Here is a 22,073-nt window from a genome sequence, read left to right on the forward strand (position 1 = left end):
TTCTTAGAACAATCTCATTTTTGATATCTTCAGTCAAAAGGAGGTGGAACACCTCAGTGGATGAGAATCAGTGTTTTTTGTGGCTCCAGATCTTTGGTAATATATTTTTAATTGGTATTTTCCCACCTTGCCTAATTGGTTGTGTTTTCCAGTAGTAACATGCTTTCCCAGTGATTTCGTTATTCTCGGGTACTAAAAGAGTAGTAGCCACAGCTTTTTCTTCATTATAAGATATAAGAAAGGTACTTCTCGAGCTACTTCTCTTTCTTTTTTTATTGGTAGGTGCAGACAAATCTCTCTTCATTTTGTTGTTCCCTCTTTCAATCTCTTGGAGTCTATATAATGGATTTTCATCTTCATCGTTTTCTTCCTCGTCTGGGGAAAAGTCAGGATCCTCATGACTGCATTTACAATCTAACACATTCTGTCTTCTTCATCATTGCTTAGGACCCTCTCCATTACACTGAAAACACAGTAATATTTAGCCCACTGATGCTCAGTGCTTACAAATATTGTATGCCACCTTCATAGAGTAAACATTTAAACTGAAATGTTGTTTCACAGATTTATATAGTACACACAAGTGCTAAAACTCCCAAGCAACGCAAATAACTTCTAACAACCATTGACACTAATGGCACATATTCTTTACATAGACAGATTTTCTATAAACTCTGTATGTAAATTTGATGTAGTGAATTTGCCTTTTGACCCCATTGTTGACATTTCAACTATTAGTCATGTCTGTTCCTATTGGATTTCATTTCCTTACTGCATGCTTGAAGCACTTAACATGACACAGACATATATTGCAGATGATAGTTATGGAACTATAACTTGTAGTATACCACTATACATGCATATTACATAGTATTAGTGTTCTAAAGTTAAATCAGATACTGAAAACTATAAGGTTGGCTTTGCGCTGTTCTTTTAGATCCTCTGTTGCTTCCAGGAGTAATGAATGTGGTATCATCTGTGTAAGGAACAGACATGCATGGTATGATACTGGGCAGGTCAAACACATAAAGTGTAAACAATAAAGGAACAAGCATAGAACCTTGAGGCAACTCTCTTGAAATATTTAGGAATCAAGAGCTTTTATTGTTAAAGTATATCACCAACTTCCTATTGCCAAATTATGATTCTATAAGCAACAGTTCTAAATCTTTAGAGCCAGAGCATCACTACCTGGCTTATTCTTACTTTTCTCCCTTTCTGTCTTTTCTTTCTTTCTTGTTTTTCTGCCTCTCTTCCTCTCACCCCTAACCGAGTGATTTAGTACAATGATTAAGACTCTGGTCTCATATTCATGGAAAGTGGGGTTAAAATCTCTGTGTAGTCACATAGATTATATCAGAATCCTCTGAAAATACCACAGCCTATTCATTTCAATTTGTCATTCCAAAAGAACACGTGTCTTGTCTCTAACGACCTTGATGAGATGTCACACTGTAATTTTTTTTTCATTCCTCATCCTATTCCTCTTCCTTTGTCATATTTTAGAGACTGCCCAATGTCATTTAGAAAGCAAGTTGTGTACAGGAGACTAATTTTGTGCAAAGAAATCCATTTATTTATTTATGCAGTTATTCACAGGTTACATGTTTAATAATTAATTAATAAATTTCAATTTGCAGATTTGGACAAACTGGCGCCAACATTTTCTGGCAAAAAAACACCAAACATGAGGAGGGCACATGCTGGTACAGTATTTTGTTTCAAATCACGATACTTAAGTCGAAAGCATTTTTTGGATGCTTTGAGTTGTTGGTGCCTAACCTACATTTTCATGGAAATGAGATATTTAGTTTCAGGGTTCAGCATTACTGGAAAGTCAGCATACAATATAATGAACATATCTTTCGTGTATTGTGGCTACAAAATAATTACAAAGCATTTAATAAAATTTAAGTATAACAACACCATTTAATAAATAAATTTGTAATAATACTGTACTTTCAAAAGACTGACTTGTATGAAGGACATCTTGGATTGCCCATTTGTACTATGTTAGCCACAACATAGTTTACACAAAAAAAGGAACACTTAATTGAGAACCATTACTATGGTTGTCATAGATAAGCATCGGTGATATGTTCAGTGATAAATTTCTTACGAAAATTGTTTTGCTTTCTGGTACATACTGTGCTTTGCACTTAGTAATCTCTCCATGTTTATATGCAGATGGGATTGCTAGCATATGTTACACACTTTCACCCAATACGGTTCTGTGGCATAATCTTCTAGGACAATACAGCTAAGTCAACAGATTATGTATTCCACAGAAACACACATATAAGGATGTTGTGTAAATACAATGGAACGGTTCTGTGGCATAATCTTCTAGGACAATACAGCTAAGTCAACAGATTATGTATTCCACAGAAACACACATATAAGGATGTTGTGTAAATACAATGGAACATATTGTTGAAACTTTACAGGTACCTGGGGATTCTTGTACAGAAGTCAATACATTGGGTTTAGTAACAAGGACAAATTAAGGCAGAACTGTACAGTTCACTACCACAATACTAGAAATAAAGACAATTTCCACATGGACAATGTGTCTCTGTCTATGTTTCTGAATGGAGTTTTATATTCTGGTACAAAAATTAACAACAACTTACTGGAAGAAATTAGGAAGAAAATTGAAAATCCCAGACATTCAAAAACATAGTAGAAGAATGTCTGAAGAAATTTCAGGCTTGCAGCCAGTCATCATCAGTTACACTCCATATGTTTCAACTGGCCACCTGCCAGTCATCCTCAGCTGAACCACCAAAGATTGATGGCTAACTTGCAGATGACTGGCAGATGCCCAGTCGAAATCTCGTGCAGTATAAAGTTGACGATGACTGTCGGTGAGCCCCAAATTTCTTAGAATACTCCATTTTAAAATTCACAAAGTAAAAGAATACCTCATTAGCTGCTCTTCCTACAATTTATCAGAATATTTGGGCTCAAGACTGTAAATACCACTCCAGTGTATGTATTAAATATAGCCAACAGTGCACTGTGTGAAGTTACAGAAATACTTTGTTTGAAGTATTAGACAAAGATGAAGATGAAGAGCAGTGGCCTTTTTTTCTTTTTTCGTTTTTATTTTTCGTTTTTTAATGAACTATTGTTTTCCTAAGATACATGAAGTAATTCAGAATTAAATCACATAGTTATCAGTGTGAATCGATCAGTGCTAGTCATAATTTGTTGTTTGTATACTTGACGGAAGTAGCCAGTAGTGGCTGCTTCTGGCTATTCATGTATAACTGATTCCTTCCATGCTCCTGAAGGCTCTCCTTCATGACAAGATTTATGAAACATATTGGGTGAATCAATGAGTCAGTAATTTTCATGGCCTAACTTTTACAAATTTACATGTTTTAAATTATATTTAATGAAAAGTTTGCTGTTTCAGTTTACTGCAGTGATAGCTGATAAATGTCAGAACAGTTTACCTTTTGCTCATCTGCATTTTTTTTTTAATTTTTGATGTAGGCTCTTGAAACTGAGGATGAGAATGTCCTGTGTGGTAATTTTGTTAACAAGAGAGTATATTATTCTTTTGTGACTGTGTCACAGATTATCAGTGGATAATGTGTATTGGTGATGAGATTTTTCTTTTTTTTTTTTTTTTTTTGTCATTCTAAAAACTGGTCCAGGTAGAAAAACTGTGACAAGGAATTTTTAAAAAGTTATCTTTAATTACCTTTATTTGTCGAGCCAAACAAAAATATAAAATGTTTTGCATTCTGCAGGAATCACTGAACAAATTAAGAATTTTTGTAATATCAGCAACAAAGCTTATTTGGTGATAAAATCTTCTTGGGTTTATTTGTTTCTGAAAACATGATGCAATTTTTCAGACATTCCTAGACGACACATTTTCACTTGGACATTCATGTACTTCACACTTGAATAATCATTAATAACAATATTATACATACAGAAAAATTGCGTATGATACACTACTCCAGTCATTAACATTTTGACAGTTAAACTGCCTGCAAATTGAACAGCAGTACTTATTATATATATATATATATATATATATATATATATATATATATATATATATATATATATATATATATATATATACCTAAAAACAAAGATGATGTGACTTACCAAATGAAAGTGCTGGCAGGTCGACAGACACACAAACGAACACAAACATACACACAAAATTCAAGCTTTCGCAACAAACTGTTGCCTCATCAGGAAAGAGGGAAGGAGAGGGAAAGACGAAAGGATGTGGGTTTTAAGGGAGAGGGTAAGGAGTCATTCCAGTCCCGGGAGCAGAAAGACTTACCTTATGGGGAAAAAAGGACGGGTATACACTCGCACACACACACATATCCATCCACACATATACAGACACAAGCAGACATATATATATATATAGTATTGTTCATTAGGTTTTGAGAATATAGATTAGATTGATTAAAAGTTGGCTGGCATTCATATAGATTTTGTAACCTTACATTTAGTTTCACTAATATGATACTACAGAGTGTCCATGGCATTATATATATATATATATATATATATATATATATATATATATATATATATATATATATATATATATATATATGCACTTCAAAGGACAGAATATACATACATTTTCATTACATTGGTTTCTAAGCAGTGTTCTTCTTCATACAATACAAAGTCAACATGGGAATTATTATTATTCAACATTATTTCACATTAATGGTTCATACATTTTGGACAAAATTAAAGTTTTAGAAGACATAAGCTATGCATGGGACAGGTAATATTCCCAGTTTTTTAAAGATTGGCTGGATAGGTGTTTTTGATGGTACTCATATCATGATCTTGACAATTAATTTTTGCATAACAAATATTTGCTTGTGCATTGACCCCCAGAAAGGAATGCCATTATGAGATTACTGTGTTACCTAGTGCAAGGTACACAGTTTTAATGGTAGTCAAGTCAAACCTTGGACTAAGAACTCTAAACGCATAGCAGTGGTTACTCAGTTAACAACTTTTTTTTTTTTTATCTTAGGGTTTTAGTTCCATTGCGAATGTATCCTGTGTCATGAAAGTACTATGTTTTCACAATGTTGCCAGCTCCATTTTCTGTTTTTAATTTAGTTCTTGGCTTACGAAATAGATTGTGTGTACTTTAGTTTCTTTTTGTCTCTGACATTTGTTTGGTCTTTAATAGACATATCTTTCATTACATAATCTGCCTTAAAATAGGTATCAGATGTCTGCTCTTTTCTTTCTTGAGGTATCTTATCCTTGCATCTCTTAGGACAATACAAAGTTTCTCTCAAACACAATTTAGCTGGAACATGCTTACCAGTTGTTGAAGCACACGTAACACCTTCCTGATGATTAAGTTTTCTCATACACTTTTTTGCATTGAGCAAGTTTGCAGTTCTTCCTGTGATGAACTGCCTTCTCCTGATCAACCATAATATTTGGTTACATTGTTATCATTAATTTTTTTGGCACTTAAAAATTCTCACCTGCTTCTGAAAACAGCTCATGGCATTAAAAAAGATAAGATCAAACTTTTCTAAGCCATATCTCAGTTTATTGGGTTATGTGACAAATTGATTATGGCATGTGTGTGCAAGATACAGTCATAGTCCTCCCACAGTACAGTTTATAGAGTTCTGATTATACTACTATTTCATTGGAGAGCAGATAGTATCAGCATTCTATTTCCTAGTAGCCATCATTTTGCTCCCATTTAAGTTCTCCAGGCATATCTTTTACATTTTTGTGTGGCCTATACCGACCAGTTATGATACTGGCAGCATGTGTCTAAATTTATCCAGTTTCTGCTCTTGTGCCTACTGTTATAACTTCAAGTTGAACAAATATATTTCAAGGAAGATGCAATACATGAAAGTCACAGATCAAGTAAACAGAGTAAGACGTGTGTACACTTTAACAGTCAAATCATAACTGAGTCCGAGTCTAGCGGCCGCTGGCCACTTAGGTGGTGCTGCTGCTGCATGGCTGGCAGACAGAGCCGCATGTAGAGGACACACGTAACTGCGCGGTGGCACTTTGAAAGATCAGCGAGTCACAACACCTACTTGATAACGGCTCCAAACACTGGAACAGTATTCTAGAGTTGGTTGCACTAGCATCTTGCTTGCAATTTATTGTACAGATGCACTGCACTTTCTCAGAATCCTTCCAACAGATTTAAGTCTTTCACATTGCCCAATACTGATTGTAGGTGATCATCAGAGAACTTGCCCCCCTTCTAACAGCCGTGTACCGCAAGTCTCTAGAGGAACGGAAGGTTCCAAATGATTGGAAAAGAGCACAGGTAGTCCCAGTCTTCAAGAAGGGTCGTCGAGCAGATGCGCAAAACTATAGACCTATATCTCTGACGTCGATCTGTTGTAGAATTTTAGAACACGTTTTTTGCTCGAGTATCATGTCCTTTTTGGAAACCCAGAATCTACTATGTAGGAATCAACATGGATTCCGGAAACAGCGATCGTGTGAGACCCAACTCGCTTTATTTGTTCATGAGACCCAGAAAATATTAGATACAGGCTCCCAGGTAGATGCTATTTTTCTTGACTTCCGGAAGGCGTTCGATACAGTTCCGCACTTTCGCCTGATAAACAAAGCAAGAGCCTACGGAATATCAGACCAGCTGTGTGGCTGGATTGAAGAGTTTTTAGCAAACAGAACACAGCATGTTGTTATCAATGGAGAGACGTCTACAGACGTTAAAGTAACCTCTGGCGTGCCACAGGGGAGTGTTATGGGACCATTGCTTTTCACAATATATATAAATGACCTAGTAGATAGTGTTGGAAGTTCCATGTGGCTTTTTGCGGATGATGCTGTAATATACAGAGAAGTTGCAGCATTAGAAAATTGTAGCGAAATGCAGGAAGACCTGCAGCGGATAGGCACTTGGTGCAGGGAGTGGCAACTGACCCTTAACATAGACAAATGTAATGTATTGCGAATACATAGAAAGAAGGATCCTTTATTGTATGATTATATGATAGCGGAACAAACACTGGTAGCAGTTACTTCTGTAAAATATCTGGGAGTATGCGTGCGGAACGATTTGAAGTGGAATGATCATATAAAATTAATTGTTGGTAAGGCGGGTACCAGGTTGAGATTCATTGGGAGAGTCCTTAGAAAATGTAGTCCATCAACAAAGGAGGTGGCTTACAAAACACTCGTTCGACCTATACTTGAGTATTGCTCATCAGTGTGGGATCCGTACCAGATCGGGTTGACGGAGGAGATAGAGAAGATCCAAAGAAGAGCGGTGCGTTTCATCACAGGGTTATTTGGTAACCGTGATAGCATTACGGAGATGTTTAACAAACTCAAGTGGCAGACTCTGCAAGAGAGGCGCTCTGCATCGCGGTGTAGCTTGCTTGCCAGGTTTCGAGAGGGTGCATTTCTGGATGAGGTATCGAATATATTGCTTCCCCCTACTTATACCTCCCGAGGAGATCACGAATGTAAAATTAGAGAGATTAGAGCGCGCACGGAGGCTTTCAGACAGTCGTTTTTCCCGCGAACCATATGCGACTGGAACAGGAAAGGGAAGTAATGACAGTGGCATGTAAAATGCCCTCTGCCACACACCGTTGGGTGGCTTGCAGGGTATAAATGTAGATGTAGATTCCATTTTCATATTCCTTTCTGGTATTACCCCTAAATATTCATACAATTTGACTTTCTCAAGACAAACACCACCAATTTTATAATCAGATTCTATACTGTTCTTTCTCCTTCTTATAGGCATGATGTACATTTATTCACATTTAAGGAGAGCTATCATTTATTACACAAAGTGGAAATTTTGTTTAACTCTTTGTGCAGTTCAGTAAGACTGTCCAACTTTTCATATACACAACTGTATCATCAGTGAACAATCTTACAGTGCTGCTAATCCTCTCTGGTTACTTGTTTATGTTCTTGGAAAATATTATGGAGGTCCTGTCATGCTTTCTCATGGCATACCTAATGTTACGTTCATTTCTGTGGAACATTTGCCATCCAGTATAACACCGGTTTCTTGATATAAATTTTTTCTGAGTATTTTACTGTGTCGTAATGTAAAAGACTGCACTGTTTTCTGTTAGTCAAATATTCCTCAAGCCAATCATGTATTTGTGAAGATATTTCATATGATCATATCTCGGTTAGTAGTTGACAATGTAGTAGTGTCAAATGCCTTACTGAAATCTAGGAACATGGATTCTTCACTTGCATCTATTGATTTCAAGGTGTCATTTATGAATAAAGACAGCTGTGTTTCAGATGAGCAATTTTTTTTTAATACCTGCTGATTCTTTGAGAGAAGCTAATTTTCCTCTGGGAACATCATAATTCTTTGGCTTAGAATATGCTCTAGGATCCTGCAAGAAATTGACGTTAGCAATATTGGTTTATCTGTTACCTTTTTTGAAAATAATGTGACCTGTGCTCTTTTTCAGTGACACGGGACTATTTGCTGCACAAGCGATTGTCCATAAATATGATCGAGGAAAGGAGCTTATTCAATGTAAAATCTAGCTGGTATTCCATCAGTGTCTGATGCTATATTTGTTTTAAGTAATTTTAATTGTTTCTTAATACTGGGGGAGAGAGAGGGGTACCAGTATCAAGTTCATTAATTTGTGAATCTGTATGGCAATCAAACATTGAACCAAGAAATTGATTGATGAATTCTTCTAAGCTTATCAGCCGAGTGGTGGCGTCGTCTTGTCGCAACGTTTCGATGAGTTTCATACCCATCATCTTCTGGCGAAGTGTTGGGATGCTGTGTTCTGAATATATGCAAAACCATGGCATCAGTAAAATACAGAAAGCAAAGTTGATTGATTGAGATTCACAACAGCTTGGAGCTGGTGGAGAGCATATCTGAAGCAATCTGTTGAAAAATTATATGAGTACAGAGATGCACAACACACTAAATCTTGTTCTTTCAAGAATTTGTGACGATCCCTTTTCACTTGCTCACTTCGTCAATAGTTACTCCTCTCCTTGCCAGATATGAAATGTTTCATAATTAATAGTAATTGCTTGGGGGGAGTTCATCAAGCACAATAGATTGATGGGTTTAGTTTAATATATTTTTTCTCAAAAACTATTATTGTATTATAGTAACAACATGAATGCTCCAATCTTGGATGAAATTCCTTACATGCAAGTTATTGTTCAATTTCCTTCTGACATGCAGCCAGAAAATTTGTACTTCCTCTGACCAACTGTTAACCACCAACTGTATTTGTAGACTCCTCTTTAAAGGCTGGCACATTCTCAAAATCGAGCAACCATAAAACTCTTTGTTTAGCCCAGAGATACTAACCACACATTCTTGCTCCTCACAGAGGTAGTATTTGTTCTTGTATTGACTGAAATACACAACAGTGACCTCACAGAGTCTGAGCATCTAACATAAAATTAAATAGTATGGCAACAGGTCCATTAGCTGGAAGCATAGTTCACATGTTATAGTCGTAGCCTCAAAACTATGGCATTACTTTCTGTGCAGAAAAATAATGGTACCCTCCTGTTTTGCCAACAGAGTGTGTGAACAAGTTATGGACTCTTTCTTCCGATATTCATGTCTTCTGATGTTTTTGGTGACATATCAGTGGTCTTGTTCTCAGGTAATTATTCTTACCATCCAGTGGTATCAATGGGCCAGAACTTATCCTCGTGTCAGTAGTAACTTAGGTGGTGTTAGAATCCATGAACATCCTAAGTTTAGGGTCATTGTAAAGGCTAGCATAAAAATTGTTGACAGTGTTCTGCTCTTTGCTCAGTTCTACAGGCTGTCAAAACGTTCACACCCAGTCGTCACCAAACCCCAATCCAAAATATTATTTCAGAACCTTCTTTGATGTGAAGACCTTAATATCTAGACTCAAGACGTCCTGAGATTATCAGTATTGTATGTAAGTGTAGAATATCTTGCATGATATTGATGTCAGTTATCAGCCTTATCTTTTATCATCTATAATTAAGTCAGATGTTAAAGAACAAGTGGAACAAATGTGTACATCAGCTGTACCTTACAGCCATGCAGTAAGAGAAGGGATGTAAATTGTTAAGGTATCTTGTTTGGCTTTTGTTTTGGGAAATTTCATGAATTACAGTACTGTATCCTACTTATTCTACTTATCAGTGATGTGCCCAATGGCTTATGTTGCAACATTTGGTTACAGAATTTGTTTGGGAGTAATAGATAGTCACTGAGTATGACATTCAATAGCATGAATAACCTCTGATGAAGGCTTGTATTGAAAAATTTTATCTTGCTGCAGTAGCAAATAAATGAAGAACTTGCACTTCAGTATGTCAGCTGCCACAATCAGTTGGGCTTCTTATGACTATTTCTGAGCAGTGTGTTGTTGGTAGTATACCGACTTCAGTAATTTTTGTAGCTAATAATAATTTCCCATGACATAATTGGGAATCACCCAAAGAGCACATTTATAGTTCTATTAAATGCATTGTGCCTTTCGATATTGGTATGACACTCCCAGTTGGCCAACTCAACGGAAGAAAGTCCCCAACCCATTATTCATTTATTTATTATTTTTTTATTATTTATTTATTTATTATAAAGTTCACCCACTTCTGTTGCATGTTATTCCTTCCTAAGGCATTCCATGTCTGACATTCTCAACCATTTTATACACGGTGAACACCTCTGAATAGATGTGGCCAGTAAAATCATTTATTGATTGTGCCGTAAATCTTAAGAGGCCCTAGATGACTAGCTGTTGGTGTTATTGAGATACTGTTCAACTTTTAAGTTTTTGGGTTTACAGATGTTAAGCAGTTTTCTCTAACATATTTCTTAACAAAGCACCCCACCTTTTTTTTCTTATTATACCATATAAAGTACTATTCAAGGCATGGTGGCAGGTTTGAATCTGCATTCTGTTGTTTAGTTTCCCATTCAGTGCTGCAGAATTTCTTGATAATCTCTTTCTAGATTTCATCCACTCATATGCACCACAGTAATGCCATGCCCCTGGAGATTTCAAGCCCCTCTTTCAAGATGGCCAGGATTATGCTTTAAATGACAAATAACGTAAATGGTGCTCTACAATGACAACTAAAAAATACGGTGTTATAGGTTATTGATGACCTAAATAATAGCCAGTATTCTTTCTACACCACTGAATAGTTTCAGCTTTATGCAGAGTTAGGGAGGCATGTGCATTACTGTGTCGTTTTGTATAACCAGGTCTGGAAAAATATCACTTGACAGCAGTATACCATTTGGATATCATCCTTACACCCAAAATATTTTAAATATTATGGAGTAACAATTTCTGCATTGATGAGAATATAATACAAAAGTTTTTAATAAATTAGTCATAATAAATTACTACATAAAACAATGACATTGGCAAGGAGGACTTTTCTAAAACCATTTAAGTATGTACAACACATGACTGATGCTGACACAAGCAAATGATGACAGTAGGTGACTAATACAATGGTTCTGCCAGAAAGTGTTTGTTTTGAATGTTACTCTCAGCTTCAGATAAGTGTATTTTGTGTTTCTGTGGTATTGTAGGTCAGTATGTCTGGACCAAGCTCTTCAGTTGATTGGAATTGGCTTGGAGTGGTAGTAAGTTCATCCTTTGTTCCAGAGATCATTGAGCAAGTAGGGGGAAAATGTTATTTTTGTGTTGGTGCATGTTGCATAATACTGTTAGGCAAGTGTCATCTACAGAATAGTATTGGTTATTGAGCTTTATTGTTCAAATATATTAAGTAAAATATTGTACTAAAATCTTTGTTTTGGACTGTTTATCACCAATGGAGATTCATTTATGAAGAGCCTACTGCTCCATTTTCAACACTAAAAAAGTGAAAAGCTGTATTCAAATATGTCCTTACTTCCCTTGAAGATGATCCACATTAAGGACTTGCCACTCTGCAGTCACTGATGTAAATTTAAAAATATAGCACGCTATGACATTGTGTAATCAGCAGTTAAATGTTTATGAAGCAGCTGACATTGTATTCATACCAGTAGGGAAAGTATGGTCTATTTTATATGAATTAAATGTAAGAAATCTTGAATGTTAGCCAAAAGAAAATGAGAAAAAAATTGTCAGAAATGTTTAAACTACTGTAAAAAGAATGTAAGTAATTTTGTGCCCTAATTTTTTATTGTGTATGAGACATGACTTGATTACTGTATGCAAAAATGAACAACTGCCAAAGCAGTGAATGAAAACTGGTGGCTCTGTGCCAAAAAAGATGAGCTTGAAGTCATTTTTCAGAAAGTTCGTAATGGAAACATATGAGGAAAGAGGCTATGATTGCAATAGAAAGGAAAAAAAATCTTTCACCAGGAAAATGCAACAGTCCACTCAGGTACTTCAGTAATGGCAAAGCTGGGGTCAGTTTGAAGTAAAACTTGTTGAAGTAAAACTTGTTGGGTACCAGACTTGGTACCCTCTGACTCAGACCTTGTTTTGCATCTAAAGAAGTACTACACAGACGTTATGGGAACTATTCATTGCAAAAATATTGGACAGAGTGAATTGATCTAAAAGACGACTATATTGAGAAATAAACACACATGGCTCTGTGCAGACCATGTACTGATTACTGTCATAACAAAGTGCATTAAATTCATTGATAAAACAACTGACTTTTACAGTATACACTGACAAAAAAAAATCACAATATCAAGAAGGAGTTGTCTGAAATAGATGAAAGTTGGTAGGCATATTTCTACATTTGAAGGAGGATGTCTGTTCAAATTTTGCACCAGTCGCATAAGAGTGGCACTAGTAGCACCACTATGAGGATGCAAATCAGGTTTGCTTTAAACACACACTGTAATGGTCGTAAGTGGTAGCTTCCTTTGAGGTTGGGCATGGTCGTTCATGCTAGTCAAAAATGTCTTTAATGTGACAAAGACACCATTATCAGTACCTCACTGAGTGTGAACGGGCTATGAGAAGCTGAATGTTCCTCCTGCAATATTGCAGAAAGACTTGGCAGGAATATTGATTGCTGGCAGCAGTGGCTACGAGAATGTACGGTTGCAAGACGACCAAGTTCTGGATGGCCACATGGCACTAATCGTGTTTGACATATGGCTCTGGCACATTGTACTGCATCTGCAGCAGCAATTTGAGCAGCAGTTGGCACCACAGTGATACTACGAACTGTTACAAACTGGTTAGTTAAAGGACAGCTCCGAGCCAGGCACCCTTTAACCTGCATTCCAGTGACGCCAAACCACTACCATTTGCAACTTCTGTAGTGTCAAGCGAGAGCTCATTGGAGGGCAGGTTGTTGGAGGTTTCTTTGTGTTTTCTGAAGAGAGCTGGTTCTGCCTTGATGCCAGTGATGGCCTTGTGTCGGTTAGGAGGCGGCCAGTTGTGTGCCTGCAACCAACCTGTCTATGTGCTATACACATTGGACCTATACATGGAGCTATGGTCTGGGGTGCAATTTTGTATGACAGCAGCAGCACTCTAGCAGATATCCCACCCATGCTGACTACAAATCTATGTCAATCTGGTGATTCAACCTGTTGTGCTGCCATTCATGAATAGCATTCTAGGAATGGTTTTTCAAGAGGATAACACTCACATACATACCGCTGTTGTAACACAACATGTGCTACAGGGTGTTGACATGTTGCCTTGGCCTGCTCGATCGCCAGATCTGTCTCCAATCGAGCACGTATGGGACATCAGCAGACAGCAATTTCAGCATCATCCACAAACATCATTAACCATACCTGTATTTACTGACCAAGTGCAACAGGCGTGGAACTCCATCCCACAAACTGACATTCGGCAGTTGTACAACACAGTACATGCATGCTTGCATTCAACATTCTGGCCATTACACTGGTTATTAATGTGCCAGCGTTTCACATTTGCAATGGTTTATCTCTCACTTACGTTAACCTGTGATCTTGCAATGTTAATCACTTAAATATGATACCTCAACAAAGGTACTCCTAAAATTTCATACCTGTACTTTAATTACTCTTTGGTGTTGTGATTTCTTTTTCCTGTCAGTGTATATGTACTATATTTTCATTAAAAATCTATTAAATATGAGCTGTGCAGAAAAAAAAGGAATTTCAGTTTTCTGCTTGCCATATATTTTATCTGTAATTACTAATTAGATACTGCAACACACATACTGATGTGAAACTCTGAAGCAGTCTGTTCTTCATTTTCAACAAATTTGTGTTCATCCAGAAATTTGTACTTAATTCAGTAAACATTTTACTTAAGATATTTGCCTGTACTTCACAAAATTCATAGTACTGTAAATGTTGTTTTAACAGGACAGTTTTATGAACCAGTTCCTACAAATGTAGACCATGGAGATATTCTGGAAGAAGAAAATGAAAAGATGACTGCACTGTTAAGAGACAAGATTCATGATTTGAAAGCTGTACGTATACTTTGAATAATGGTTTTATTTTCTATAAGAGCACAGAAATCCTCATTTTTTTAATATTTTGTTAAGCATGTAATATATTTGGAAACATTATCACCATACAGTGAATATTGAAATGTATGTGAGGTTGATAGCTATTTTACTGGAATCCTGTAAAGCATATTTAAAAGGGCCCAGGAAACATTCTTTTCCCCATTAAAAGCAGAATGCATGTATTTTGCGTCTAGTTATCAGTTATAATGACAGTGGTGAATTTATTGGAAGAATCTTAAAAAAAAACCTCCAAATTAAATTATTATATTGATTGGGCTATAAGCTGCCATGCTGACTTTTCTGGACCATTTCATCAATCATAACATTAAATACTTGTTCTTGGTGTTCATCGTTCATGTCCAGAATCTTATCTGATAGAATACAATTTTCATTTGGAATTTGGTGTTGAAGTTTTGTTATATAATTTCTATCATGTGCCAGTCCCAGTTGGGCAACTGAAAGCAATATTCTGATATTGTTCCAAATAAAACCCATGTTAGCCAAATGTAATTGGTATTTGATTAATATGAGTTGAAAGCTCAACCACTCTTAGAATGCCACCAACAAATAGACATCAGTTCTTGTAACATGAAAACGTGCCAGAGGTGATTTGCCTTTATATGTAGTAAAATTTTCTTCCATGTCATCGTACACTGACTTATGGTTGGTGATTACTGTTTATAGCCTGTCTTTATTGGATTACTAGTCTTTGTTGCTACAGTGTATCATCTTCGCAAAAAGTACTTGAGGAGGAGTTACTCTAGCTCATCAAAGGATAACTCCCAAAGCTAGCAAGTTTTCTTTCTTTTGTGCGTGCCTATCAACAACCCAATGCTTCTGCTTTTTGGTCAGTGGTCTTCTTTAATCTAAAAGTAATTATAGTTATTGACATTGTTATCTGAAGGCCTAGGAACCACATAAGTCTTACATATCCTACGGTTTCAGTAATCACAGGTCTTACTCTTTCCAGGACCCTATAGTTTCCTCCTATCGCCCTCAACCCTCTTGTTCTGAAGGCAGTTGCTATGAACCTTCATCCATCTCTCAAAATTTCCATTAATTATCAAATTTTTACTGTCCTAACTACCATCATAGGCTCTTCTTTTGGTTGAGGGGGATGCCGTGAGAGAATGTGAGTGATAGTCTATCAGATCATGATGGACAGACAGTAATACTGGAAGGCAGTGCAGTAGAATTATATCCAAAGGTGATCAACAAGGGATTTAGTGGTGTGGGTCTACTTTAATGCAAACTTTTAATGACAGTCTTGAAAGCTATTCTTGCCAAAAAGTTCACATTACTCACAACTTGAATCACTTTCTTTGATAGTTTCTCATCAATTACAATATTTCAAACCAAAGTGTACTTCTGATAAGGAGCTATTTCAATAGCTAATGCTATTAAAATAGCATTTGGAAGAAAATAGAAGGTGTATCACAACATTAAAAGTAGCCCAGTTACTAAATTTCACTACATACAACACTGAGAAGTACTGGAGAATTTAATTCAACAGACGAAAACCACACATTATGCCAACTATAGATCTTTTACAACAAAACTGAAACTATATCAATTCAGTTTAAATAATTTAAGGAACAAAGGCTGCTGAATAGTAGACGTGCTGAGTTTTTGTGAAATACAGAAAGAAGACTGAGAACTTTGCTAGCTTTCAAACAAATGTTTTTTTTTTCAGAGGGGGGGGGGGGGGAGAGGAGGGGGGGGGGATGGCTGACTTCACTGAGCTGTTAGCTTTATTTTTCTTAAATTATTTACATTCCTCCAGTGCTTTCCATTACCATATCAGTACTAGTTATTAAACAAAATACTTTTTCCTACAGTGTTGATATTTACTTTGTCAGACAGATTTCACCTTTTATGCAAAGGTCTTTATCACATAAAAGGCAAAACACTACTGGGAAAATATTGCAGCATGAAAAATGTACAATTTTTATAAACAGATGGTTATATAGGTTATGTGGAAAATGACCACCCCAACCAACTTGAAACTGTATCCTCAGTTGTGAGAAGCATATCAAGGCAGAAGTTGGGTGTGAAATATTTATTAATCACTTTCTGTCAACTGTTATATCAAAGTTTTATTGGCCAGGAATATACACAGAACCTTAACTTCAAGACATCTACTTTGATTGACAGCTACATCTAACAAACACAGATGAGATGAAACACATACTTAAGCACCTGTGCAATGCATCTTTTAAGTGTGGCCACTTTACAAAATGGGAAAAAGAGAGAATGTAGGGAATTGTAGGTTGATTTCCTTACTATCATTGTTTTTAAAAGTTTTTGAGTAGGTCATTTAGAAAAAAAAAACTAGTAACATATCTCTGTACACACTGTTTATTGTCAAGCTCACAGTTTGTTTCCAGGAAAGGAGTGTGAATAGAAAATGTAATTAATTCTTTTGTGTACAAGATACCTGAAGGACTGAATGAAATGTTGAGTGCAGTTAGATATCACTTTTGATTTAATGAAAGTATTTGATTGTGTGGATCATGTTAAGCTATTGCATAAGTTGGAGCATAGCAGAATTTGGGGAAAGCTCATCAATATTTCATTTCACATCTAGTAAAGAGGAAGTAGAAGGCTGAAGGTTGTCCTCTAGTGGCAAAAAATTATGAGCAAATTTCAGTATGACTGGGGTGCATAAATCGGGGCACCATAGTGTTTGTTCGATAGATTGTTCGGGTTATGTTTGAGGAAAATATTTTGTGCATAGTATCTAAAAATTAAAAAAAAGGAAGCAAAATGTGGTTTATTTTTGCCATGTTCCTATATCAAGAAATGGCAATTAAATGGAATTTCAGAAGTTCACCTTAAATATGCCTTCCTTCATGCACCTCTACCACAAGCTTGAATTATTTTGGAATGGGTATGACACTGTGATACAATTTGTATGATTGAACGCATGAATGCAATCAGAGACACAGTGTCCACACCCCCTCCCCTCATTGTACATCAATTACAATCATACCGGCTATCTTGCTTGGATTTTTGGGCACCAGTAATTCTTATAGAAGTTAGATGTATCTCTCGAATTTGCAAGTCTCTTGGTAGCAGAAATTTGCAGCACCTCACTGGGAGGCATTAAAATATTTATTAAGTTAAGTTAAGTTTTAAATAGCAGCCAAATGTAAATGTTTAATTGTGAAAGTAATTCATATTGTGCCTTAGTATTCTGCAAAACTCAACAGCATCAACCAGTAGTAACAACTGTAAATATTCATACAACAGTAGTGCAAAACTTTTAAAATAATAGTTTCACCTACACTGTTATCAATATTTCGATCATCTGTGATGTGTACTTTTTGAATATCCTTCATGGGAATCATCTTCAAGATCTGTACAACATGTATGAATTCAGCTATGCATTTCTTAAATGAAAATGAATGAGCAGACTCCTTACAAAACTTCTCCAATTTTGAATGATTTTCCATTTCTTGTAAGACAACAAAACAAATAAATTTGTGGTAACACAGTATTCTATCATCAGACACATTTGGGGAAAAAAATCTGCCTCTCATTTAGATGCAAAGATGGAATACACCTTCATGAACAATATTCTAGTTCATCTTTTTGAATGGAAATCAAACAACACCTGTAGACTACTTTAGAAAACCATGCAAACAGAACTAATTTGCTGATCATGTTGACGTACATTAATTTGCAACATACAACAACATCATCACAAAACAGGATAGCATTGATATTACCACCATATTTGTGTCATATTACCACCATATTTGTGTCAGGCCAAGAACTTTCACATTTCATTTGTAAAAGATGTCTTATATTTCATATGCAAAATATCATCATCAGTTGGTATTACAGAAGATAAAAAAAAGATGGAAGTTTGTAATTGATTTTCAACTGAATGTGTGTAATATTAAATAGGAATCACTTTCCTGATGTTCTGCAAAATATTTTTTGTCTGTGCCTGTGACATGCAGTTGTCACCTGATGATGTAAGAAACCGAAGGCCAGTTCATGACCAAGTAAATAATATGTTGCAGAACATAAGGGAATTATTTCCTATTGATGTCATATTCTGTCAAGCACAGATGGAAAACTCTGTTCATGTAAGTGCAAAATTTGTCATAATTTCAATATAAAATATGCTAAATGTCGGAATTCCTTTACTTAACTGTCAGATAATTCTGTATTTACAAGAAGTTATAAATTGATGTACTTATCCATTATATACTTATGTAGATTTTGTGTGTCTATTTCTTTAGGTTACACTTGAAATTGGAAATGAAGTGAAATATCAGGAGAAACTTCTAAACCACATGGTATGTGTGACATTATTTTTAATTTTTTTAAAACTTTTCTGATGTCTTTAATATCTGGTGTATTCTGACATTAAAATAATACTTGCATCTACTCTATTTTTACTGCACAAACCAGGTTTCACAATCAGTGCACTGCCATGACATTGTTGATCATCTTTCACAATTTGAAATATGTATTTGGAGCATCTTTAGTGGATACCACCTGTTTGTTTAATGTATTGTGAAAAAAAAAAAAAATCTAAAATCAATATGCTGTAAGAGGAAAAAAAACTATCTAAAATCAATATTCTATAAGAGGAAGAGTAATAAGAAACAGTTCTCAATTGGGGGCTCTGCCAAACATTAAAATGATTGTTTCAGGAGCCTATAAAAGTCCCAGTTGTAGGTGGCAACAGAATTCTTGTACAAGTGGAAGCTTCTTGTTTTATAAGAAAAAGTTAAATGCCAAGAAAGGATAAGAATTTAACGTCCCTTTGCTGTTGAGTTCATAACAGAGTATCAAGATTTGGTTGACTAAGGATGGAGAGTGAAATTGAGTGTGGCTTTGATTATGGAACCATCCTGGTGCAGTGAGTACATAAGTTACGTCCAGTTACTGGAAGAAAAATAGAACATTATAAGGTGTCATCTTTTTCATAATTGTTGTGGATTTACTCACACACAGTCCAAGCACCCTATTTTTTAATGATTTGACTGAAACCAGCATACTGACCACATTCTTATTCAAACATGATGTTACTCCAAGTGACTGTTGTGTGCTTTTCAGATAAGCAGATTCATCATATGACACAGGCCCTATTCCCAGGCTTGTGTACAGTCTTTAAAGATGACATCACATTAGTACTAGAACATTACATTACATTTGGAAGACATTAAGACCAGCTATAGTATGTTAGATGAGGAGGTTAATGTATTGACTCAAATATTATTGAAACACTTTGGTAAGTTTTAAGTGTTACATTGAGAGCTTTTGCTTCTAAACCATTGCTGATATACACTAAAGGACAGTTTTCTAACAGGTTGAAATCTTTTGTCATGTTACAGATTTCAGTAACTACTAGGAAGTTCAGGCAATGAATTTATTTTCACCTCAAAATGTACATTAACAAAATATTCCATTTCCAAATTCATGGTATATTACATTTTTGTTGGACTGGCATCTGTAACTAGGTTGTGTACACCTTTTCTATTCTATTTCTTGCACCAGAGAAAATGTCATAGCTCTTTTGTTAGGGCTTATCCAGTTCTTAACATACAATGTTATAGGATAGCACCATTAACTGTTTGTCTGTATAAACTTTGTTTGTCATTTGGCTGTTAATTTGGTAGGCACGGTAGAGTTACTAGATGCATCGCAGTTTCTAAAAAATACAGATAGCTTCAACATCTTCATCTGCATATGTACTCCAAAAGCCACAGATTAGTGCATCGCAGAGGGTGCCTCGTACCCCTGTTAGTCATTCCCATTCCCTGAAATTCATATTGAAATCTAATGTCTATTGATGGAAAGTGGGGGATTATTATGGCAGAGTGGAACATGTTGGTTCCAGAGCAGTATGGAATCTCATTCACTTTAAGGCATGCAGGACATGAATGGCATTACTGAGGTTGGTCCAGTATAATGTTATTATTTTGTGGCACCTATGAATTAGAAGAAAAATATTTAATGCAGAATTACATGACTACAAAAATAGATGGACATCCATTAGGCAACACATGTGTATCTTTGACAGGGATGGATGAAAGCTTTTGACGAACACTCTTATGACATTAAAATTATTCTCTAACGTACTTTGGGCCATTTATTTCTCAGAGCAACTATGGCATGTCTTCAGCTGCAACTAACACTGAGCTTGTAACAAGTAAGTGATATGGCTTCTGAATAAACACCAAAAATACAAAGTTATTTATGAAAATACCAAATGTGGTGTCTACACTACATCATAATCAAAAGTTATACTGATGAATAATTACGTAATACTTCTCTTGGAACTTTCACAATACAGTACACAGCAGAGATAATAAGAGTGAATATTTGTCAGCCAAAGTGCAGCAGTCATTTCAGTATTAGATACTTAAAAGGTAATTTGCTTTTATGAAAATGTAACATTAAATGTTCCATTTAGTGAGCAAATTTAAAAAAAAAAAATATGTTTTTGTTTCACTGGTAATGCCATATCAGAAAATGTATTTGCTATCATGTCTCATTTTTGAAAAAGCAGAGGCTTAATAACACACAGTACTTGGGGAAGAGTATACATCGTCACTAAAGCAACTGTGTGAATTCAATGACTGCAGCGTTTTTCATATTTTTCCTTTCTTTGTTTTAGGCAGATGATTTTGACAGAACAGGTGGTTTCTTGAAGAACACAATGAATCGCGTCGTTCGTCTCGGAAAAGGAAGCCATAACCATTACATATTGTATCTGTTCATTTTTTCATTTTCAGTCTTTTTTACGCTTTGGTTAGTTCTAAAGATGAGATGAGGATTGTATTTTAAAATGGAAAGCTGTACAAATATTACTAAAGGAAACAAAAATATGGCTAGTATTTTGGTTTAAACTGTGATATACATGTTTTTGTTCTCATGTGGAAGGTGGTTGTTGACTATGGTATGCACGGAGTGTGTGTAAACTGTACTAATACCATACTGTGTGAGTTCGTATTGTATTATGAATGTGTATACTATATATGTTTCAAAATATAAAAATTATGTTGGAAATGATGTCTGTCTTTCAGTAATTCATTATATGAGATTTTTGTGAAATCTTTTACTAGAAACCTGCAAAAATTCCAGTCATTCTTCATTTTAAGAATCTTTAATTCAGTTATTCTCCTTTGGAGCCGAATCTATTTTTATATGCTTTGTCACATATTTTAAAGTTAGGAGATTGTTTAAAGAATTTATGTAGTGAACACCCTGCCCAGTAATAATAAATAATTCAAGCTAGATATGCTCTAAAAAATATGTAAAGTGTAAATAATGTAAACAGCATAGTATGAAATGAATTAGAAAGAGCTCAACTGGTGAGCCATACATCTGCTACAAGTAAGCTGCCAGAAGACTTTTTTTTCTTTTTTTACTGGAAAACTTACCTCCATACAGCAGGTGATTGCTACACCTGTAAAATATTTATTATTAACAAGTAATGAGATGTGTGACTAGGATGTCGTCAAACCTTAACACTGGTCAGTGGCATGGTTCTTGTGAGACACACACAGTATCAGTGCATTCAATCGTGCCAAATTTTAGGTGCCTGACTCAATGGACATTCCATC

The 22,073-nt window shown here is 35.6% G+C and overlaps 1 protein-coding gene across 5 annotated transcripts in view; it reads left to right on the forward strand.

Annotated features, from left to right (window-relative positions):
* Positions 1–21,519, forward strand: part of LOC126184624 (BET1 homolog) — a 40,263-nt gene extending 18,744 nt beyond the window's left edge. For 4 of the 5 annotated variants that reach the window (XM_049927088.1, XM_049927089.1, XM_049927087.1 and 1 more), the window contains exons 2-5: positions 1,641–1,706; positions 14,336–14,445; positions 18,738–18,794; positions 21,125–21,519. In XM_049927088.1, the coding sequence (XP_049783045.1) occupies positions 1,688–1,706; positions 14,336–14,445; positions 18,738–18,794; positions 21,125–21,280 (342 nt within the window). In that variant the 5' untranslated portion in view covers positions 1,641–1,687 and the 3' untranslated portion in view covers positions 21,281–21,519. The other variant, XM_049927091.1, reaches the window with a different exon arrangement.
* Positions 21,520–22,073: the final 554 nt, after the last annotated feature.

This window comes from Schistocerca cancellata, chromosome 4 (assembly GCF_023864275.1).
Source record: "Schistocerca cancellata isolate TAMUIC-IGC-003103 chromosome 4, iqSchCanc2.1, whole genome shotgun sequence".
Taxonomy (NCBI): Eukaryota; Metazoa; Arthropoda; class Insecta; order Orthoptera; family Acrididae; genus Schistocerca; species Schistocerca cancellata.